Source organism: Hemiscyllium ocellatum, chromosome 7 (genome assembly GCF_020745735.1).
Source record: "Hemiscyllium ocellatum isolate sHemOce1 chromosome 7, sHemOce1.pat.X.cur, whole genome shotgun sequence".
Classification (NCBI taxonomy): Eukaryota; Metazoa; Chordata; class Chondrichthyes; order Orectolobiformes; family Hemiscylliidae; genus Hemiscyllium; species Hemiscyllium ocellatum.
The window spans coordinates 93,221,104-93,244,302 of NC_083407.1; the positions used below are offsets into that span (position 1 = coordinate 93,221,104).

The window sequence follows — 23,199 nt, forward strand, 5'->3', positions numbered from 1 at the left end:
TTCCAGAACATGGGAATACAGTTTCAGTGGTACATGGTACAGGCTACAATGTCACAACTGTGTTTAGATCCATCTAAAGATACAGCTCCTAAATGGACTGTACATTCAGGTATTGTGCTACTTTTATGGATAAATAAATAAATATCATTTTTAGGAGGTTGGAATTCTAAATAGTGGCTTATAGAATTTTGCTATTCTCTGAAGGGTTTTCTTTAAAAAGAAAGACAAGGTCAGAGAACAATGATGTAATTCTGAGAATTGCTCAGAAAGCAAGTAGCTATAAGACAGTATTAATGGAAAATTGATTACACTGTGGTGATTTAAGACAGGGAAATAAATGCTTGTTTTTGAGTTCAGAATGAGCAGGTTTTGATCTTATTTTCAAAAACCCAGAAATTGAAAACCTTTAGTGCAGTTTCGAGGCGACCTATTTAGGGTCAGAAACAAGGTCGGTTTCTCTCTTCACTGGAGTGTAGGACATTTCAGCAAAAAACAGTCAACTCGGTCGAAAAGTTTAGTTTGTGCAGTCTCCAAACCAGGAGAATTTGGCTCAGAATCTGCTGATTATTAATAGCTGAGGATGTTTAAGCTCTCAGTTTTGTAAGTATTCAGTTAAGAAGATTCCACATATCAGAGGAAAGAAATTGAGGAGAACCATTAAGAATAATTTAAAGATTTGATATAAAACTAATTTCTTTGGATTTGAATCTGCGTGATTGAAGATTTTTCTAAACTGTCTTCTATATCTAGATAGCTTGGTTTTCATGGATTTCTTGTGTGTAATAGACTTTGATTCTGTTATAAAGAAACTCTGCAGGTCTGTGTGTCTATCACTGACTGACAAGCCCTTGCACTAAATTTTTTTTAAATATGATCTATCAAGCCAGACTTCATTTTGGGATCTGAGTTGTCTGGTCGTACCAGCAACCAGGATCATATCACAATCAAAAATAGGATTGTGCTGCGGTATAAATTTCAACCTCCAAAGTCGATTAGGATGTCAACTCACACATGAATAATCTCTGCATGAAGACCTTGCTAGCACAGATGTCAGCTTTTCATACAATTTGATTCATTCCACCAGATATCAAGAAATAGCTGGGTTCTGGGCCTCCGTCTGCACTCTGCCTGCAATGCTGAAGGTTAAATATTTTGAGCAGTGGAGGACATTAGTTCGGCCAATCATCAACATTCAGTCTATTCTCAATTACAAGCAAAGCAATCATCAATGATACTAAAACAACGCACTTATTCACCAACAACATGCTGGCCAATGCTCAGTTTGGGATAGGCCTAGGCAATGTGACTCCAGATCTCAATGCAGCACTGGAACAAAAATTAATTAAAGAGCTAAATTCCAAAGATGAGGTGAAACAAGTATGACTGCCCTTCTCATCACAGTAGCATTTCACAGTGTGGCATCAATTATCCCTAATCAAACTCAGTGCAAAGTCCTACATTCCATGAATGAATAGAACTAACTAGATAACATCCATTAAAAGGATGCTAGTATCTTTGAAATTATTGTACAAGTGTCCAGTTTAATCCAAGTCAGACCATAAGACATAGGAGCAGAAGTAGGCCATTCAGCCCATCAAGTCTGCCCCATCATTCAATGAGATGATGACTGATTTAATAATCCTCAAATCCACTCTCTTGCCTTTTTCCCATAATCCTCGCTTCCCTTACTGATTAAAAATCTGCCCATCTCAGCCTTAATGACACTATGTGGTCAAGAAATCCAGATTCACAACCGTCAGCGAAGAAATTCTTCCTCATCTGTCATAAACATGCGACAGCTTATTCTGAGAGTATGCCTCTGGCCACAGGCTCTTCCATTTTCTGCATTTACCTTATGAAGTCCCCTAAGAATCTTGTAAGCTTCAATAAGGTCACATTTCATTCTTCTGTAATCCAACAAGTACAGGTCCAACCTACAAAATCTCTCTTCACATTATTTAGTTTACGTTTAGTCCTCCATTAGATATAGCCTTCTAAATTAAATTTAGTTTACACCACAATATCTACATACGATGAAACATACCACATATGAAAAAATCTTTAAACTTAGTTCTCTTGGTTTTAATGTGTATCCCCACCTATCAGCGAGCCGACCAATGGAAATAATCATCAACTACTTATCGTCTCCAGATCTTTCAGTATTTTGGAAACTTTTCACTTAACCACTGGCCCACTTCATTTTGGTAGATATTGCCACCTATTTTTAGGCTTCCCTGCCCCAACATTACATTATTCTTTGTGCCATTCCAGAGAATCTTTACATTACTCTCATATCCTTTGTGTAATATAATATCCTTAACTGTCTCCTACTCACCACCCTCTGCATAGCCAAGCAAAAAACTGAAACAGGATTACATTGATTAAGAATTTAATTCTCTGTAAATGCAAAATTCCCACAATGTTGTTTTTAGTGCCTCTAATAACCTGTTTGCAACAATAAAATTCCAAAACAGAATAGCAGATCTTGAGGTGAAATAACATTTCTTTGGGACTAAGCCCACATGTTCTCATAGCTTGGGAGTGAGCGAATTCAAGCAGATCCAGCTTGAACAGAAGTTCCAACCTTAGTTAAGATTAAAGTAATTTAAAATGTATTTAGATGCCAATAAGCAGTCCTGGAGCCAATGAATAACTAATGCAGAATATTGCTGTCAAATGAGGATCTAAAAATGGGAGAACTTTTCCTCAACTAATTAATTACAAATATAAATTCAAATGGCCTATTGGTAAACTTACCAAAAGGAAATGAATAGCATCCCCTCGACAGAAGGCCAGCATTGGTGTAACTGCACTTTGCACTGCAACAAACTGCCAAGAGAGAAGTGGAACACTTGCTGGATTTGTCTGGAAGTAAAGGGGAAAAAAAAAAACAAGTCAAAATTTTAATTCAACCTTATGATAAGGCCAATATTCAGACAGGGCAACAGTTCACTCTTCTCCACTTAAGAAATCTGATTAAATAACCATGCTGTTTTGCACTACATCAGTTTATTGCAAAGCATACACTCAATGCCTGTTCCTTTGAAGAGTGAATACAGTATGGCACAGTGCATCAGCAAAGGGTGTGTATTCACTCCCTCAGCTATATTCTGGGACTGCATCATATAGAGACTAGATACTTTCCACACAGGGAAATGCAGAAATAACCAAGGAATAACTAAGCTCTGCTGTCGTTTGTGCTGCATTTCCAAGTTTACACAATTATTTTCATTGAGGTAAGGTAAGATACCATTTGGAGAAACAAGCAAGCAAAACAAAAAGATATCCCAAAACACTTACCCTTCCATATGGAAATGTTAGCCAAACTTTCAATGCAGGTTTCAATCCAATGACCAAAACCTTAAAAGCAAAATAATAATTCCAAGTTTATCGGTCTCTTAAAAACAATAATCACCCCAATTCCCTTTTCTAAGAAAAACATAACCAGCACTCTCAAAATAATAAATATCTCCAAAATAAGAATACAAAAATTCTAATGATCCTTCCCTTCCCCAACGTGTTATTTTCCTACATCTAGATATAATTTGTAATATTAGTGTGTTTCTAATGTAAATAATATTAAAATAAATTTAAACAATATTTGTTCTTGATTCACCCCAAGTTTGCCCAATAAGCTTCATAATTAATGATTAATGTTAGCCTGCTGCTGTTCTTTGTGGGTGTTTTACTGCAAGGTTTGCCAAAATATGTCATCCAGATGAACTGGATTTTACAACTGTTACAGATTTATTCCCGCAGAGCCAGTATAAAGTCTCAGCCTTACGACAATCTTTTCTGTGAATTCTTTTGTGAGCGCAAAGGTACACTGATAAACTGCGAACACTAATGGCCTTTTTTGACAATAAATAGTGTTCACTGCTTTAATTTAGGGCATTCACAACAAAAATTTCTCTCCAACAGCCACATGATAATGACAGGTAATCTCTTCCGTGACATTGATTGATGAATAACCATTGTCCAGGACATGTTAGCAAGTGGAAAAAACACAATCATAGGTGATATTTCATCCCAGTGATTTGTAGGAAGCCTTCTTCTCAATGGTGAAATTACCTTGACAATTCACTAAATAAATAAGTAATTTCTTGCCAGGCCAACAGGTTTTCCCAAGGGTTGGGAGCACTTCCCAGTAATATAACATCAATTTCAATTGCCAGCAAATGATGAGTAACCTTCAAACTGCTTGGTGTCAAAAAGCAAGAAAGGGAATTTGTAATGCCTTAATATAAACATCACCAATTACCCAGGCAATTAGATGACTGAACTGAACCCACAATCCTGGCGATTTTAAATCAGTTGTTAATGCTCTGCAATGCTGCTGCTGAGTAACCCAGCTGTATCACTTAATTTGCTGAATATTCAGATGAGTACAGTCTCAAGTCTGCATTTAGATGGTCCTTGCACTGCTTAGTCTTACAAAGCAACTGGAAGATTGAATAACGTGCCTCATCTTATTCTCGATTTGGAGATGCCAGTTGGACTGGAGAGTACAAAGTTAAAAATCACACAACACCTGATGAAGGAGCGTTGCTCCGAAAGCTAGTGTGCTTCCAATTAAACCTGTTGGACTATAACCTGGTGTTGTGTGATTTTCATCTTATTCTCATATTACTAATTACTCAGGAATTATTTTAAAACATAATATTTTCAAATAAAGTAGGAAATTTTTGGCAGTTTTTACATTGGGTGGTTTCTACATAACTCTGGGTAGCATTTCAATGCATACAGACCAGATTAAAAGACATCAATTCTCAGAATGGAGTATCTTCCCACTTTTGGAAGCCTGTGTCAGCTTTAGGCCCTTTAGCACAACTGGAGCAAGGGGTCTAATAACATGAAGCAAGGTTTCAAATCCATGTAGTACAATGACCAGGAAGAGAGTTATTTGGTCCTCTAGGTTAAGGAAGAACAAATAGAAAAGAAAAGCCCAAGTACCTCTGCAAACAATTCCAAAATAAGCACAAGAAAAAGGAACTCAAACACAGTATCTGGTTTGTGATCACACTGACGATTGATGAGACACTGGACTACTTGGACAAAGGTGAAGCATCTAACTGTACTTTCCAACTAACTGTCAAAGGTTAAGGACAATGCTGATTACAGGACTTTAGCAGTAGACGCTGGGGGAAAAGCAAAGTCAAAGAGCACACAGATTTGAAATTCTATTTCCACAGCAACCACCCTTCCAATTTTAACCTTAAGAAATGATACATAAAAACACAACTCATATATAGTTAATCAGCCTGGTGATGAAATTCAATGAGAAAGCTCTCCGAGCAGAAAGGCAGATGTTGAAATCAAAGGAACAGTAATCACTGATCAGCCTTGTGAATATTTGAGTAGTCAACTGCAGATGAAAATGAGTTCAAATGGACTGCCATATTATTGCACACCTTAGGAGACGGTTGATAAACTAAGAGAGGCGTACAGCTAAATAACGATTTTCTGTATACCTTGGTTAAAGACGCCATTGCCAGTAGTGCATACTGTGTAATCGGATGATCTCTCAGCTCTGCCTTTACGAGTAAAGGCTCAATACAGCAAACTTCACCTTTTGCTCCACTAAACAAACAGCGGGACTCACATGTTCTCACTCCCATTACTCTCCTGTGATAAAAGTCATAAGACAAAACTCAGATACAGAAGATCCTTTAGCTGTGTGTATTATATTTGCAGCAAGTTTTTTTTAATCTCCCACTAGATTACAATTTAAAATAAAAGCAAAAAAGTCTTGCTTTTAGAAAACCAGAAATTTTAATTTGGATTTTCAAATCCTTCCACTGTAATCTTACAGCAATCATTGTACAGTTCCAATGTAAATCAAAACTGACTGTCACATAATTTTTGATGCTTAATTTTTCGGAATACTACTTTCTTAAAACATCACCAAACCACACCAACCACGTCAAAATGACTGTAATGGCTCAGAAAAATAACTCTCTCCCAATTCCTCATGGGCAATTAGGAATGGGTAACAAACATTAACATTGCCAGCAACAGCTATATCCCATTAAATAGCTCGCAAAAATTGTGCATTTATAAAGTACCGCAAATTAAGTCATTATTTTTTCTTCCATTGCACGAACTTTCAGTTATTAGGGATGGGGTGCACATAATCCTTAAAGGGCAATTGCCCAGGTTGAACAGCAGGTGTATGAGGAAAGATATATGTCCTGAAGTTATTTATGATTGAAGGCCAAGTGTAAGTTATTCATGTTGAATTTGCCTCAAGGAGACAATGTGGACGAGGGGCAGTCTACAATGGAGTAGATGCAGCATGGCTTACAAAAGGAGCCAAAACTGCAACATTTAAACGGTATTTGGATGGGTATATGAATAGGAAGGGTTTGGAGGGATATGGGCTGGGTGTTGGCAGGTGGGACAAGATTGAGTTGCAATATCTGGTCAGCATGGACGGTTGGACCAAAAGGTCTGTTTCCATGCTGCACGTCTCTATGATTCTATGATGGGCCCAAGACTCAACTTCTTTCTATGCTGGTATAATCAGTGGGCGGCACGGTGGCACAGTGGTTAGCACTGCTGCCTCACAGCGCCTGTAGACCCGGGTTCAATTCCCGACTCAGGCGACTGACTGTGTGGAGTTTGCACGTTCTCCCCGTGTCTGCGTGGGTTTCCTCCGGGTGCTCCGGTTTCCTCCCACAGTCCAAAGATGTGCGGGTCAGGTGAATTGGCCAAGCCAAATTGCCCGTAGTGTTAGGTAAGGGGTAAATGTAGGGGTATGGGTGGGTTGCGCTTCGGCGGGTCGGTGTGGACTTGTTGGGCCGAAGGGCCTGTTTCCACACTGTAAATCTAATCTAATCTAATCTAATCCCTCAAGTTTCTATTTCCCCTCTTCCATTCAGTGCATTTTAAGATTGTGTTGCACACATGCAGCTTTTCATTTGACAAATGGTACTCAACACAGGTTAGGCTGTAAAACAACTCAAAACTCTCCTGTTCTAGTTTTGCATTCCCCAGCTAGTGCAGACTGCAACGAAAGCTTCAAATAATACATTATAGACTTAACTGTGATGTATTTAAACAGAAGTACATTGATCACTGGTAACACAAAATATTTAAATTTAATATAGCCAGTCATAAACCAAAGCAAGCTTTCTAATCCATAGTCTTGTGTAATGAAGCAGGATTTGAAAAAGAGCATTTGTTATACATTATGTTCCTAAGCTTTCCCCCAACTTTCTCTTCCTCTGGTGAAAGTAATAAATGATGTTGCAATAGAATGTTGCTGACACAGCAGCCCTTTTTGCTGTGCACCAATAAGCTAACTAATGCAGAGGTGAATCAGCTAAGTGATCTCATATTTGCCCTACAGCCATGTAACTCATTTTTCAGTAAACCCCTCCCTCCCCAATTAGCCACAGGAAGAAACATTGCCACCATTACTGGTCTATGGAAGGCTGCATTGATGAACAGGCTGGTGTCATCTGGTGCCACCTGGCTGCTCGTTCAAAACCATATCAACAGAAACTTGCCCTGCAGGAAAGCATAATTATGACCAACAACAGAACAACTAAAAGCAAGTGTGAACATATTCATTAAAGATACTAATTAATCCAAAACCTTGGTCTCACAAGAATATTCCAAAAAGTGTGGATGAATTTTCTGTCATCACGTGAATACTTAAGATTTTTCAAACATTTACATCACTGGCGTGTTTAATCTTGTGTATTCTTGCATTTCCTACAATAAAATTAATCTGAAAATCATGGGATTCTGGGTAATCCAAGATGTAGGATGGGAAAATGTTCTGGCTGTAACAGCTGCTCCTTTTTTTGTGGTATTTTAGGTGTTGGAGGTGATTTCCTCGAATTCCAGGAGCAGCAATTACTGTTTCATATGCTGTTACATTGTTTTGGAACTTTGGAGGAAAAAAAAGTCAAAACTACAGCACTTTTAAAAAGGAGTCGAACAGACAAAAGAAGCACGTGGTGAAGTCAATGCAGGAGAAGAGAAAGAGGAAGAAACCCACATTGCTAACTGATAGAGCAGTGAACCTGCACAGTTACTGCCTTTGCTGTTGAATTCATGTATTGCTAGACATCGGAGTGCATCTAGGAAAATTAACAAACAGTGAAATTCACAACTGATCTTGGAGGAACCTGTCTGGGAGAGGTCACAGCACAGAAACAGATAAGTGGATATTTTAAGCCTGGCCTTACAATAAGTCCGCAGTAGTGAATAAGTAGGTTCTTTTTTGATAATATATTTTATTGAGATATGTCTCTTGACAGGGTTGGAGGTTTTAAGCTATGGGGAGAGGTTGAATAGGCAAGGGACTGTTTTCCCTGGAGTGTCAGAAGCTGAGGGGGTGACCTTATAGAGGTTTATAAAATCATGAGGGGCATGGATAGGATAAATGGACAAAGTCTTTTCTCTGGTGTGGGGAGTCCAGAACTAGAGGGCATAGGTTTAGGGTAAGAGGGGAAAGATATAAAAGAGACCCAAGGGGCAACTTTATCACGCAGGGGCTGGTACGTGTATGGAATGAGCTGCCAGAAGAAGTGGTGGAGGCTGGTACAATTGCAACATTTAAAAGGCATCTGGATGCGTATATAAATAGGAAGGGTTTGGAGGGATATGAGTTGGGTGCTGGCAGGTGAGACTAGATTGGGTTGGGATATTTGGCTGGCATGGACGAGTTGGACTAAAGGGTCTGTTTCCATGTTGTACATCTCTATGACTCGAAATGCTAATTAAGTATAGAATAATGCAGGTGACACAGATGAAGGCCCTCTCGAACACAGCTTCTTTTCCCTCTGTACATTATTTGTAGTAAAAGATGTCTTACTTGAAGGCCAGCTCAAACACGGAGCCTCCACTATCATTGCAAATAGCTGTAGTTGGATCGTCAGTAAACTGCAAAAGAAATAATTCACATTTTAATGCAAGTAAAATTAACAGAATTCTTCTGTTCCAATAATTTGGTTACAAAACAGGTTGTAAACGTAAGGTCAGTGAAAGTGAGTATTGTAGATGCTAGAGATTAGATTCAAGAGTGTGGCGCTGGAAAAGCACAGCAGGTCAGGCAGTATCCGAGGAGCAGGAAAATTGACATTTCGGGTAAAAGCCCTTCATCAGCAAACATAAGGTATCTGTGCCAAAATTATTTAATCCCTCTAGATTTCTGGAGGATGAAGTGTTCATTAATTGCTGACAATAAATTGATCATCAGGAGTTTTTCTATTCCAATATCATATGAGCAATGAGGATATGTTGGTCTTCTACAGATAGCAACATTGGGATAATTAAAATTATTCCAACTTTAGGAGATAAACTTATTAGTAGTAATAATAAAGCTGGAACCAAAGTAAAGCACGGATTTCACAGCAGGCACTATCCAACTATGAAACTTCTGGAATGAAAAACAGCACCGACTACCATTGTTCAAAAAATGAAATTTCATACAACCTACCCACCTCACCCCATTTATGCTTAGTCGTGGCGAGTTGGAGGGTCAAGGACTGGGAGGAATAATTGAAATATCAAGAGTTACAGCGTTCAAGAGTGAAATCAGGAAACATTTTTTCAGGCAAAGAAAGGTAGAGGTTTGCTGAAGACAGTTCCAACTGGCAATTATGAGACAAAATTACAGGTTATATGTTATACTCTGCCAGAACTTGAAAGGCCAAGGTATGATTACAACAACATTTTCAAGGTATTATTAAGAGCAGATAGAGTGGACTGCAAACAGCTATTTCTCCTCTAGCAATCAGTAATGTCCAAAACTTAAAGCCAAAGTTGTCAGGGGTGAAATTAGAAAACAATTCTATACATGATTTTATGGCAAGTTGGAGCTCTCCTCTAGATGTGGCAGTTAGAGTCACAAAGATATACAGCACAAAAACAGACCCTTCGGTCCAACTTGTATATGCCAACCAGATATCCCAACCTAATCAAGTCCCACCTGCCAGCACTTGGCCCATATCCCTCCAAACTCTGCCTAGTCATATATTGATTGAGATGCTTTTTAAATGTTGTAATTTTACTAGCATGCACCACCCTCTGCGTGAAAAAATTGTCCTTTAGGTCTCTTTTATATCTTTCCTCTCACCCTAAACCTATGCCCTCTAGTTCTGTACTCCCCCACCCCAGGGAAAAGACCTTGTCTATTTATCTTACCCATGTCCATCATGATTTTATAAAACTCTGTAAGGTCACCCCTCAGCCTCTGAACTCCAGGGAAAACAATCCCAGCCTATTCAGCCTCTCCCTGTAGCTCAAATCCTCCAACCCTGGCAGCATCCTTGGGAATCTTTTCTGAACCCTTTTAAGTTTCACAACATCTTTCCAATAGGAAGATCAGAATTGCATGCAATATTCCAACAGTGGCCTAACCAATGTGCTGTACAGCCGCAACATGACCTCCCAACTCCTGTACTCAAAACTCTGACCAATACATGAAAGCATACCAAACACCACCTTCACTATCCTATCTATCTGCTACTCCATTTTCAAGGAGCTCTGAACCTGCACTCCAAGATCTCTTTGTTCAGCAACACTCCCTTACCTTCTTCCCACCTTTCTTCTTTGAACCTTTATCCCTGTCCACTGCTAGTTTTAAATTCTTCAGTTCCTGTCTCATTAGCTCATCTGCAATTGATTGATTGATTTTTAGTCACCAAAGCACTTCAGAAATATGGCAAAAAGGCAGATTTGTGGTGTTAAATCATAGACCAGCTATAATCTAATGGCATGATGGATCAGTCTTGTGGTGATAAATAATCTATTCTTGTCCCTAGAAATAAATGAAAAGAAAGAAAGAAACAAGGAAGTATTATATAATTTTAAAAAGCCTCAAGAATAGTTACTGCTTAAAGAAACTGCATGAAACAGCAACTTAATTTTCTGCAATGTAGTTTAATTTGTAATTTACAGTGCAAATCTGACAACTTATTGACACTCATGGGGATGCTGAAAATGATCGCATTTTTGCAAGATATTGGTAGAACAGTACATGTAGTTCACTAATTTATGGTAACACAAATCCATAGGGTATCTCTTCTTCACTACAAGTTGTTAGAGGGAAGCATCGCGGGTTTAAGCACTAATAATGTTGTGCACTGAGAATATGCTGTTATTTTCACAGCAGGTTCTGAGCAGTTGGCTATGTACATTACTGATACAGAATTAAATTTGGCATTTAATTGGTTTTCAAAAATTTGGTTTTCAAAAACTTTTCCATAGTGAAATCAGGATACAGTTCATCAGGTTAGAGAAAGGTAGAGGTTTGCCTATGACATTTACAAATGGCAAATTATAATGGATCACTTGCAATTTCAGATCTAAAACTGACAGAATTTTATCAGATATTTTGAAGGGTATGGAACAAAAGCAGGTATCCTGAGTTGGGACACTGGTCACTCACTGGCAAAATAGGCTCAAGGGACTTAGTGTTCCCCCTGCAATCATAATTTTGAAAGAAAGGAAGTTAATAGTATTTTCTAAAGGAATTAAAAGGAAAAAATTTGAATCAAGGATTGTATTGGGACATTTTATTTATTGAACATACTAATCATTAGAGCAAACAGAAAACTTTCGAGTATTCCAGCATTAACGATGAGTACCAAAAATCAAATTAATAAGATCCAGCTCTCATGTTTTCCTGCTGAAGGCCATTATATCAGCTCTATAAATAAGTTGTACTTATGCAATAGTTTTCAAGTAATAAAATACCCTAAAGAGGCTGTTGAGGTAGTCTTAAACTATGCCTTAAGGAAGGAAACGGAGGTAGAAGTTAAGAGGTGTAGGTTGGGAGTACTGATGTTTACAGTCCAGAAAGTTGAAGCTGTAGCCAATGATGGAGTCAATAAAATTGGGAATGCACAAGAGGCCAACATTACAGGAATGGTGATGTCAATGAAGGTTGAAGAGCTAAAGAAGATCCCTGAGTTAGTACGGGACAAGGTCATGGAGGGATTTGAAAACAAGGATGGCAACTGCAAAGTAAAGATGTTGCTGGCCTGAAGACTTCTGTAATTATGAAGAAGGCTTCAAGGTCAGTTTTGACATCATAGCTGCATGTAGCCAAGTTTTGTCTTAATTTATTTGCAGGGAGAGGAATAGAGCCAGTTGCTAGGGAACAGAATTTGGGGTGTAAATAGTGAACATGAGTTTTAGTCTTTCCAATATTCATCTGGACGAAATCTTTCTTCTTAACAGCTTTCATGAGCTACCAGTCATATCAAATTAATCCAAAATATGACCATGTTAGATTGTTGTTAGTAAATTCAATGCTCATTTTCATTCAGAAATTTACCATTGCATCTTCTGAAATACCAGGTTATGGTTACAGAGAAAGATTAGAGTGTGCTGGATCACCTTTAAGTGCAGGATAGCAGTTCCTGGAGGATGAGCATCAGTAATTGTTCTCAGCAACTTCCCATTTGCCAGATCCCACATAGTAATCTATATGAGATAACACAAGACACACAGACATAACTCTAGGATGCTCTAGCACCATTAATTCCATATGCATAACAGACTTATTTCAGCTAAAAGCACAGCCAAAAGATGCAATCATTCTAATCACAATTTTTACAGTTACACTTCTGCAAATTCTTGCCATTCTACATTCACTCAAACACTATGAACAATAAACACTTTTCCTAACCTTTGCATTTTATAGTCAGCTAAATTGAACTAAACTCTATCGCAAGGGATTATTAAGCAGACACTTAACTTATGGATTTGATCATTTCTTAATGAGAGGCAATTTCAGTGGACCACAAAGTACCTCAAGCCTCTACTCTGATCTTGACTGAACTTCAAATACATCTTGCCCATATCTACAGCAAGAATGACTGATGCAGCATATTGTAAGGTGTCTTTCCAGGAATTTCTACAGTATCCCCAATTAACATATTCCATACAAGGAATCGGCAATTTATTAACAGTTTCCCTTCCCATCTTCTCCCAAGAACCTTCCACATATGCCAGCTGTTATTTAGGGACCTCAATAGCAAGATTTTACAGACTATTGAATTTGAAGGACAGCACCACCATAGTTATTATTTTTCACCAGCAGTTGTGCACAAGCACAGCCAGTAAAGAATGACAGTTAACAATCAGGAGAAGGAATGGAGGCCAATTTTCTCTACAACCAATTAGAAGTCCTGATATCCCCACTCAAGGAGATAATGACATAACCTGAATGGGAATGAACCTGGGATTTACCTAACTGGCACATCTCAGTCACTCACTAGGTGAAATTCTTTTATCATTCATGATTAGGTGGCCTTAAATATTACTGATTTCTGCATCGTCAGTGAAAGTAACGCAACAGGCCATTAGCAGCTGTTGTGAAGATGTGTTAACTAGATAATTTCCTATGTTTCATCATTCAAATATAGGGTGTTGGACATTCTGGGGCGTGGGGGAGGATCTATTATTCCAACCACCCTCTGGTACCTTGTGAAAGAAGGTATTCTAGGAGAAAGTGAGGACTGTAGATGCTGGAGTACCAGAGTTGAAAAATGTGGTGCTGGAAAAACACAGCAGGCCAGGCAGCATCCGAGGAGCAGGAGAATAGAAGAAGGGCTTATGCCCGATACGTCGATTCTCCTGCTCCTTGGATGCTGCCTGGCCCGCTGTGTTTTTCCAGCAACACATTTTTCAACCAAAGAAGGTATTCTGCTTGAATAAGATTAAGGGTTACTTTTTTTAAAAAATTAACATTTTCAATGGAAACCATACAAATGTTGGATCACTGTGTAAAAAAAAAAATCAAGTTCACCCACGCCCTTTGGAGAAGGAAATCTGCTGTGCTTTCCTTGTATTGCCTAATTCTGACTCCAGATCACAACAATGTGGCACTTTTAACTGCCCTCTGAAATGATCCAGTGGCCACTCAATGATACTTAAAGTGTATTACCACCACCCCATTCCTGATGGCAATTAGAGTTGGGGAATAAATACTTACAATATCCATACCTACAAATGAATAAAGGTAATTAAAACTTCAGTGCTTCTGTTTAAGAAATGGATGGCACCAATAGTTTGCTTTAAAATGTAATTATTCTTGCCTCATTATACATAGGTTGGACACTTGGTTACTATATGTTCAAGAATGTTGAACACGTTGTTTTGACAAAAATGCATATTCAGCAACACACAGGCCATTTCAGGTTCCAATCTTACTGTCTGTAATAACTGGAATTGCAGCTACAATGGCAAATAAATCCCTACTCCCACCCAAACCTAAAGGACCTCAGATACTTTTTTATTCATTCAGAGAATGTGAGCAGCACTGGCTAGGCTAGCATCTATAACCTACTACTGAGTCCACAAAGGCCAGTTAAACATCAACCACATTGCTATGGGTCTGGAGTCACATGTAACCCAGACCAGGTAAGGATGGCAGTTTCCTTCCGTAAAAGACAGCAGTGAACTAGATGGAGTTTTCCAACAATCAACAATAGATTCATAGCATGATTAGACTCTTAATTCCAGGTATTTGTATGGATTTCAAATTCTGCCATCTGCCATAGCAGGATTCAAACCCAGTCCCCAGAACATAACCTGGCTCCCTGGACTGATAGTCAAGCGATGGTGACGTTAGGCCAATGCCTCACCAAAATCTATTTTCTATTCATAGCCCTGTTACACAAAAATTGACAACTGCACATAAAGTAAGTTTACCTGTCCTTTAGCAAACCCGCAGAGGAGTCGAGTGCAGTCACTGTTGATACTAAGCGCAGACACCGCTCCATACTGAGCCCCGACTGCTGTACTTCCCAGGCACAACCGCAGCGCCTGATTTGGATCTGAAAGTCAAACACCTCTCAGAGACTGGAGGAAAATTTATCACTTAGTTGCACATCTTTCTCCTCTAAGGCTGTGACTAGAACACCAAAGGTACTACTCATGCATTCAATAATAGGACTTTTTATAGCAACTTCTTTGCTTCAAAGCACAGCAGAGAATATCAGATCTTAAAGCTCCAAGGAAATAAGTTTTGCCCATGAGATCTTTGAGTTTCTAATAAAACTGACTGCAGAGCATATTTAAAATTTATGAATTCCTGCTTGGGAGTAGTTTTATGGTTTGATAGAGATCACGCGATTTAAAACAGCATATTTGATCTACAGCGGCTATTTCTAATAAACTACTTTCCACCACCCCAGCAAAGGTGTGTGAAGTAAACATGCAACTGGAGCAATTTACTCCATTTATCGAGCACCTTTCAGGATCCCAGAAGTCCATCCTTTCTAACAAATGAAGTACAGGCAGTTCTAAAGTGTCATCGCTGTTGTGATGTGTGAAACACAATGGACAAGTGAAGATAGCACACCTGCACCAGGGTAGTGAAATAAACTACCAAACCATCTATTTTTTTCAGATGCTACTTGAGGGATAAATCGTAAAGTAACTGGCTAATACAGCACATGAGGTCATTTGACCCATCAAGTCTGTGCAAGTTCTTTCAAAGAACATTCCAGCTGGTCCCAGTCTCCATCTCCTTCCCCATATTCATGCATTTGTTTTCTCCGAGTATTTATCCAATTCCATTTTGAAGGCTATGACTGAATTTGTGTTCAAACCATAATAAATCCTAGTGGGGCCAGTAAACAAGAATACGCCTACACTTCAAGAGACCTTTTATGTCTACTTGTAAAGACAGGCTTTATGTAACATCCTATCTGAAAGACAACTGCCCTGGTAGTGCAACAGTACTGCATTAAAGCATTAAAGTCAGGTTAGATTATGCGCTCTAAAGTGGGGTGTAAATCCACAACCTTATGATTTAGAGGCGAGATAGCTCTTCACTGACACCTAGTCTGCATTCTATCTCAATTTACTTTCAGCAAGAGAGTGGGGTACATGTTCGAAAACATTTCATGAGATGAGTACAGTTCATTCAAGAGTGAATTGCCAAACTGGAAGAAAAATGAATTGATAACCCAAATGGCCTATTGTCTACATTTTTAAAAGACAAACTACAAGAGTAGAGTTAAAAAAGCAAAGATATGACTAATGCAGAATTTCAAGTGGATTCCAGAAAGTTTGATATAAAAAAAGGACCATGTGGTAATCACAATTTTGGGTGGAAAAGATCCTTTTTAAATATAGGAATCTAACAAGTATTCTTTGTCATCCATTAACCGACTTGTGCAAAACAGATATTTGGCCTTTGGTTTTAGATTTTTATTACTTTTTTGTTTCCATTCTCACTTTTCCCCATAAGCCTACAATTCATGGTTTGGCTCAGAAATAGTTATAAATATGGACAATTAACTTCTGACTTTCAAACCTGATGCTTTATTGCATTTTTTGCGTGAAATTAAAGATGTCAATTTAGCTTGATACCAAGGTAAAATATTCATCATTGATACGGTATCAAGTACAGAAATGTGGCTCAGAGATGGACAGGACTGGCAACTTAATGCTCTGGGGTTCAACTGCCAGATGATGGATAGAAAGGACGGCAAGAGAGGAGGGGGAGTAATATATTTGGATAGGCTTAACTTTACAGCTGCACTATGGGAGGATATTCCTGGGTGATGATCCAGTGAAGTTATATGGGTAGAACTGAAAAATAAGAAAGGGATGGTCACCTTGTTGGGATTGTATTAAACGTGTCATGATAGTCAGCAGGAAATTGAGAAGCAAATATGCAAAGAGATCTCAGAAATCTCTAAGGAAAATAGGGTTGTAATGGTCAGGGATTTTAACTTTCCAAACATAGATTCATAGAGTCATAGTGTTAAGTGCTTGGATGGGGAGGAATTTGTTAAGTGTGCATAAGAAAATTTTCTTATCCAATACATGGATGTACCAATTCGAGAAGGAGCAATACTTGATCTTCTGTTGGGAAATAAGACAGAGCAAGTGACTGAGGTGCCAATGTGGAAGCACTTTGGGGCAAAAGATCACAATTCTATGAGTTTTAAAATAGTTACGGAGAAAGATAGAACTGATTAAAAAGTTAAAACTCTAAATTGAAGTAAGGCCAATTTTGACAGCATTGGTCAAAAATGTTCAAAAGGAGGATACTATTCCCAGGTAAAGGGACTGCTGGGAAGTGGGAGGCCTTTAAGAATGAGGTTACAAGAGTTCAGAGATAGTATTTTCCTATTATGGTGAAGGGCAAGGCTGGTAGGTATAGGGAATGCTGGATGACTAGAGAAATTGAGGCTCTGGTCAAGGAAAAGGAGGCATATATCAGATATAGTCAGCAGGGATTGACAGAAGGGCAGCAGGAGTATACTTAAGAGGGAAATCAGGAGGCCAAATAGGGGGCTTTAGATAGCTTTGGCAAATGGAGTTCAGGAGAATTCAAAAAGTTTCTACAAATACATTAGGAGCAAAAGAGTAACTAAGGAGAAAACACAGCCCCTTTAAGATCAACAAGGCCGACTACATGTGGAACCACAGGAGACTGGTGAGATACTAAACTAGTATTTCTCATCAGCATCTACTGTAGGCAGAGAAGGTCACGGAAGCTAGAGAACTTGGCGAAGTAATTAACTTGGGGACATCTTGAAAAATGTCTGTATTAAAGAAGAGGAGCTGCTGAAGGTCTTAAAATGTGTAAAGGTAGATAAACCCCCAGAACCTGATCAGGTGTTTCCCAGAACTTTGTAGGAAGCTAGGGATGAGATTACTGGATGCCTTGCTAAGATATTTATACTATCGATAGCCACAGGTAAGGCGCTGGAAGACTGGAGGTTGACTAATGCAGTGCTGTTATTTAAGAAAACTCAAAACTCGCTATTATTTAAGAAAGGCTATAAGGAAAAACCAGGGAACTAAAATGTGAGCCACGCATCAGTGGTGAATAAGTTGTTGGAGGGGATTCTGAGGGACAGGATTTACATGTAACTGGAAAAGCAAGGTCTGATTAGAGATAGTCAACATTTCTTTGTGCGTGAGAAATCAAGTCTGATTAACTTGATTGAGTTTTTAAGCAGGTGGCAAAGATGACTGATGAAGGCACAGCAGTAAACATTGTCTATTTGAACTTCAGTAAAGCATTCAACAAGGTTTGGCATGGTAGACTTGTTAGTAAGGTTAGATAATATGAGATCCAGGGGAGCTAGTCAACTGGTTACAAAACCGGGTTGAAGGTAGGAGTCTTATGGTGGTGGTGGAGGGATGTTTTTCAGACTGGAGGCCTAGGACAGCCAGTATCACTGCTGGGTCCCCTGCGTTTTATCATTTATATAAATGATTTGGATGTGAATATACGAAGTATGGTTAATTAATTTGCAGAAGACACCAAAGTAGGCATTGTGGACAGTAAAGATGATTACCTCAAAGATGGGCCAAGGAGTGGGAGATGGAGTTTAGTTTAGATCAAGGGGAGGTGCTGCATTTCAGTCAGGCAAATCAGGGCAAAATTTATACAGTAAATTATGAGGCCCGAGGGAGTACAGTCAAACAAAGAGATACATAGTTCCTTGAAAATTGAGTCACAGGTAGAGAGATTGGTGAGGAAGGCATTTGGCTCATTGCCTTCATTGTTTTTATTACTGAGCATAGGAATTAGGATGTCATGTTGCGATTGGACAGAAGATTGGTGTGACCACTTTTGGAACACTACATTCAATTCCAGTTGACTTTCTTTAGGAAGGAAGCTGTTAAACTTGAGAGGATGCAGAAAGGATTTACGAGGATGTTGCCAGGACTGGAGGGTTTCAGCTATAGGGAGAGACTGAATAGGCTGGGGCATTTTCCATCTAGCATTGGAGGCTTAGGTTTATCGGAACCTTATAAGAGGTTTATGAAATGGTGAGGGGCACAGATAAAGTGAATTTATTTTATTAGATTCCCTACAGTGTGGAAACAGGCCCTTCGGCCCAACCAGTCCACACAGACCCTCCGAAGAGTAACCCATTTCCCTCTGACTAATGCACCTAACACTACGGGCAATTAAGCATGGCCAATTTACCTGGCCTGTACGAGGAAACTGGAGTATCCGGAGGAAACCCATGCAGACACGGGGAGAATGTGCAAACTCCACACAGATAGTCAAGGTCTTTTAGGCTGAGAGGGAAAAGAAAGATGTAAAAAGGACCTGAGGGGTAACTTTTCATGCAGAGGGTGCTGTGAGTTTAGAACAAGCTGCCAGAAGAAGTGGCGGAGGCTGATACAATGACAACATTTAAAAGGCATCTGGATGAGTATATGAATAGGAATGGTTTTAGAGATTTGTGGACCAAATAGTGGCAAATGTACTTAAGTCAGTTTGGGGTGTCTGATTGGTATGGATGGGTTGGACCAAAGGGTTTGTATGACTCTCTGACTCTATTTAAAAGGTGTGCTGGTTTACAGAGGGAGAAGAAAAAAGAGAATTGGTTGAACTAAAGAGACAATTCTTCACTGGTAACTATTAGTGTATTTTTAATCACATTCTTCAATGTTTTTCATCTGCTGTGCGCTCAGTAAGGCTGAGATGGACTGTGCCTCAGCAGGTTTCTCTAATTCCTTACACTTTCCAGCAGCAGTTTATACAGTACTCTATACTGGTTATAATATTAAAACTGTCCTACATGTTGAATTTTAAAGTTAACTGTTTGCATCAAAAGGCATAAGGTTTGAACTCTATATTAATAGTTAAGGATCAGGTGCCATAATTAAAAAAGGTCAATGACTATTTTGTGTTTCATTAATTCCTACCAATAAGAACAATATTTATTTCTTCTAAGCAGTAAGAAATTTTCTTTCAAAGAATCATATTTAAGATATCATGTAAAGATATTATTTCACTGGGCCATTTCAATTTCTTGTTCTGAAACCAAACAAACATTTCAAATTCAAATAAGAAATGCTTGAAAATACTCAGCAGATATGTAACTTAAAGTATTAACCATTTCTCTCTCTACAGATGCTGCCTCATCTGCTGCATCTTTTGAACATGTTCTATATTTATTTCAAAAATTGGGTATTTCTTCACTGATGCTGCTAGACCTACTGCGTTTCTCCAGGACTATCAACTTATATTTCAGAGCATTAGTCTACATAATATTTCACTTTCATTGTTTCTTTTACATTCCTTCTTTTGAGATGTTATCCAACTTTAATTAAAACATGATAGCTTTCCAATTAATAGCCAGTTGTGGAAAGGCATTGTGATCTAAAACCCTTCTCCATGAAAGGGATGGAGAAATGGTCTCCAACAATGCACAGTGCACACTACTGTTACTGTCTACAAGATGCACTGCAGAAATTAATCAACTTTCTTGAGACAGCTTTATCCAAACCCATTACTCCACAACTCTCCAGTACTCTCTAGAAGAACAAAGGCAGAACATTCACGAAACCACCTCCAGCTGCACGTTCCTCTCCAAGTTCTCACCATCTCGACTTGAAAATACCCCTCAGTTCCTTCAGCATTACTGGGTCAAAGTCCTGGAACTCCCTCCCTGACAGCTCTCTGGGGTATCTTAACCAAATGGACTCGAGCGATTTAAGACGACAGCTCACCCACCAAGGGTGGGCGATAGGAATGGGCAAGAAATGTTGGCCCAGACAGTGAAACCAACATCCCATAATTGAATAATAAACAAACAGTTTTCAAAAAACAAATTTCTGCTACTACACACCCTTGCACTGATAAGGCAAGCATTTTAAGAGGCATTAATTCATTTGAAAAAGTCATTTACAGGAATATATCAGTTGACATATAAGTACTTAGTCTTTGTTTAACTCTTGGAAAAATTTTCTTGAGCAGTAACTGAGACGTCCAGTCAACGAGTACAAGGTACAAGTAATAAAAACACTAACAGCTATTACAGAATATACAATTATTAACCTGTCATAATACCATGCATTCCACAATTATTTTAGGAAACTTTAGCAGTGGTCATTGGGTTAAAAGAAATTGTTCTAGGAGAAAATGCAACAAATTTCAAAAATCGCAAAATTTAGAAGGAATCCACTCCTACTCTTCCTCTCACTCCAAATCAATAGTAACAGGTAATTCATCAAGTACATTTCTGTGAAGGGAGACAATAGCTACACTTGTCATGTTAAAAATTTATGCTAACAAATTTAATTCTTCATATTACTCATTATTGAAACCAACAATATATTATGCTGTGCAGTAAATGAATACAGCTAATAGGATCTTGGGCTGTACAAAATGTAGAATACAACAGAGTGGACTGCTGAACATGCTTTGGTCACTATATTTCAGGGAGGATATTATGACATTGAGAAGGATGAATTGGTTAGCTCCCCATAAAACACCCACAGTTAAACATCCAAGGTACAAAGATGTGTTCAGAAGCCAAGTCAACTTGTATCAGAAAAGTTAGGATTTATAGTGGAGCTTATTCGGATATATTCCTCTTAACTGAAGCTTGCTTGGCATTCTAAACAAAACGACACAGTAATTTGAATTAAGCAACATTCAGTTAACAGGAGTGGACTGTTCAGGTTCAACTGACCAGCCAGTTATGATAGGGGGAAGTAGACTAGTAGCGTTGCCTTTAAAATGGCAAAAACAGAACATTGTTAGCAGGAAAAATATGCAAGATGAATGAACAAATCAGACATATGAATGTATAATTTACACAGAGTGGCGAGTCAGGAATACACTATCCACAAAGGTGAACATTACACCTTCAATGTTTTTCCAGGAGGAGTTAGGGAGACATTTAACAAAAGAAAATCAAATGAGGGATACAAGCAGTGAACCATGCATTGTACGGAGTGCTTCAATTGTAAAGCCACTGGGCAAATCAGAACTCTTTTTTTTCTGGTCCAGTACGCTTTGTTTTGATAATAACAAAATTATCTTCGATGCCTTTTATCTTTTGGGTTTAGATCCAGATTAAGAAGAAAATATTACATCCTTAATGTTTGCAATAAGTGGTTATGAAAGATGAGAAACCAAAATATTGTGGTTACAATTCGTTTGTAGATATTGTTCAGCTAGGGTATATACCATTATATCTGCGGAGAAATGACAGCTGAACAGACTGAAAACAGATTAAATTCTTACAAATTTTGCAACCTATGACGCCAGCATATACAATCCTATTTCATGCCAATTACTGAAGTAGCAATTTGTCAATAATAAAAGCAATTTCTGGATTAGTGGTGCTGGAAGAGCACAGCAGTACTGCTCCTCGGATGCTGCCTGAACTGCTGTGCTCTTCCAGCACCACTAATCCAGAATCTGGTTTCCAGCATCTGCAGTCATTGTTTTTACCTAATAATAAAAGCAAGCCAACCCCAAGGTACACCCACACTCTGTGTTCTGTACCTTTTCCTATTATATCCACGAGGACAGGAGGAGAAAGAAGAGACCACAAGTCAGTGTTCAGCATCACCAGCATAATTCATTTAAAAACCTGATAAACCCTTCCTCTATAATAGGAGAATATAACAGTCTGCACACAGAACAAAAAAAGCAAATCAGAAAGGATTGGTGCAACATCACAAGAAGTATCTCTAGAGAAAGTCAAAAGGAGATATGAACAGCTACATTATCTTCCATAAATGCATTAGTTCATGTTAAAAGAATGCAAACAAGCCAATCACTCTACATACTGTGCTTCATAATCAGAAAGGAAACAGTTGGACATATGCAACCATATTACATCGCTATAGACAATATCAAAATGCTTCCACAAATTACTTTTGGAGTACTTTTCTTTTGAACAAAATGTCATCCAATTTTCATACCAAAGATCTCACTGAGATGACAGTATCAAAATTAATGATCTCGTCTGCCATTTAAGGGACAAAATGGGTTTGGAAACTTTTTTAATCTCCCTGTAAAAAGTAGCTTTGGATCTTTTATCTGTATCCAAAGCAGAAAATAGAACTTCAGTTAAAAGATAGCATTGCTGCACCACCTCCTCAAAACGCTACTTTCCTGGCAGCATAAAATTATGTGGTCACATATTCTGAACTGAGTTTTGAACATGCAAACTTATGATTCAGGTGTGCAAGTCCATAGTATTAAGCAAAGCTAACACTTCATATACAGATGTTCTGTGAAAATGGTGATGAGAATAGCCCACATTATGAATGACTGTACTCCAAAAGCAATTCATTCATAGTGATGACACAATTTATTACTTAAATGAATAATAAGTTTTTGGTACTGGTTTCTCCATTAGCTCAAATTTTAGAATGCAGATCACTTTTTTTCCCCCAAAAGTGTAACATCACATCACTCAGTCTACTTGCGCCAGGAGCATTCTGTAA

At 38.5% G+C, this 23,199-nt stretch overlaps 1 protein-coding gene across 2 annotated transcripts in view; it reads right to left on the minus strand.

Annotated features, from left to right (window-relative positions):
- Positions 1–23,199, minus strand: part of vps8 (VPS8 subunit of CORVET complex) — a 543,230-nt gene that overhangs the window by 503,994 nt on the left and 16,037 nt on the right. For both annotated transcript variants that reach the window (XM_060827508.1, XM_060827507.1), the window contains exons 7-12: positions 14,677–14,801; positions 12,358–12,444; positions 8,828–8,895; positions 5,472–5,625; positions 3,301–3,360; positions 2,758–2,865 (exon numbers count right to left, since the gene is read on the minus strand). In XM_060827508.1, the coding sequence (XP_060683491.1) occupies positions 2,758–2,865; positions 3,301–3,360; positions 5,472–5,625; positions 8,828–8,895; positions 12,358–12,444; positions 14,677–14,801 (602 nt within the window). The remainder of the gene's footprint in view (positions 1–2,757; positions 2,866–3,300; positions 3,361–5,471; positions 5,626–8,827; positions 8,896–12,357; positions 12,445–14,676; positions 14,802–23,199) is intronic.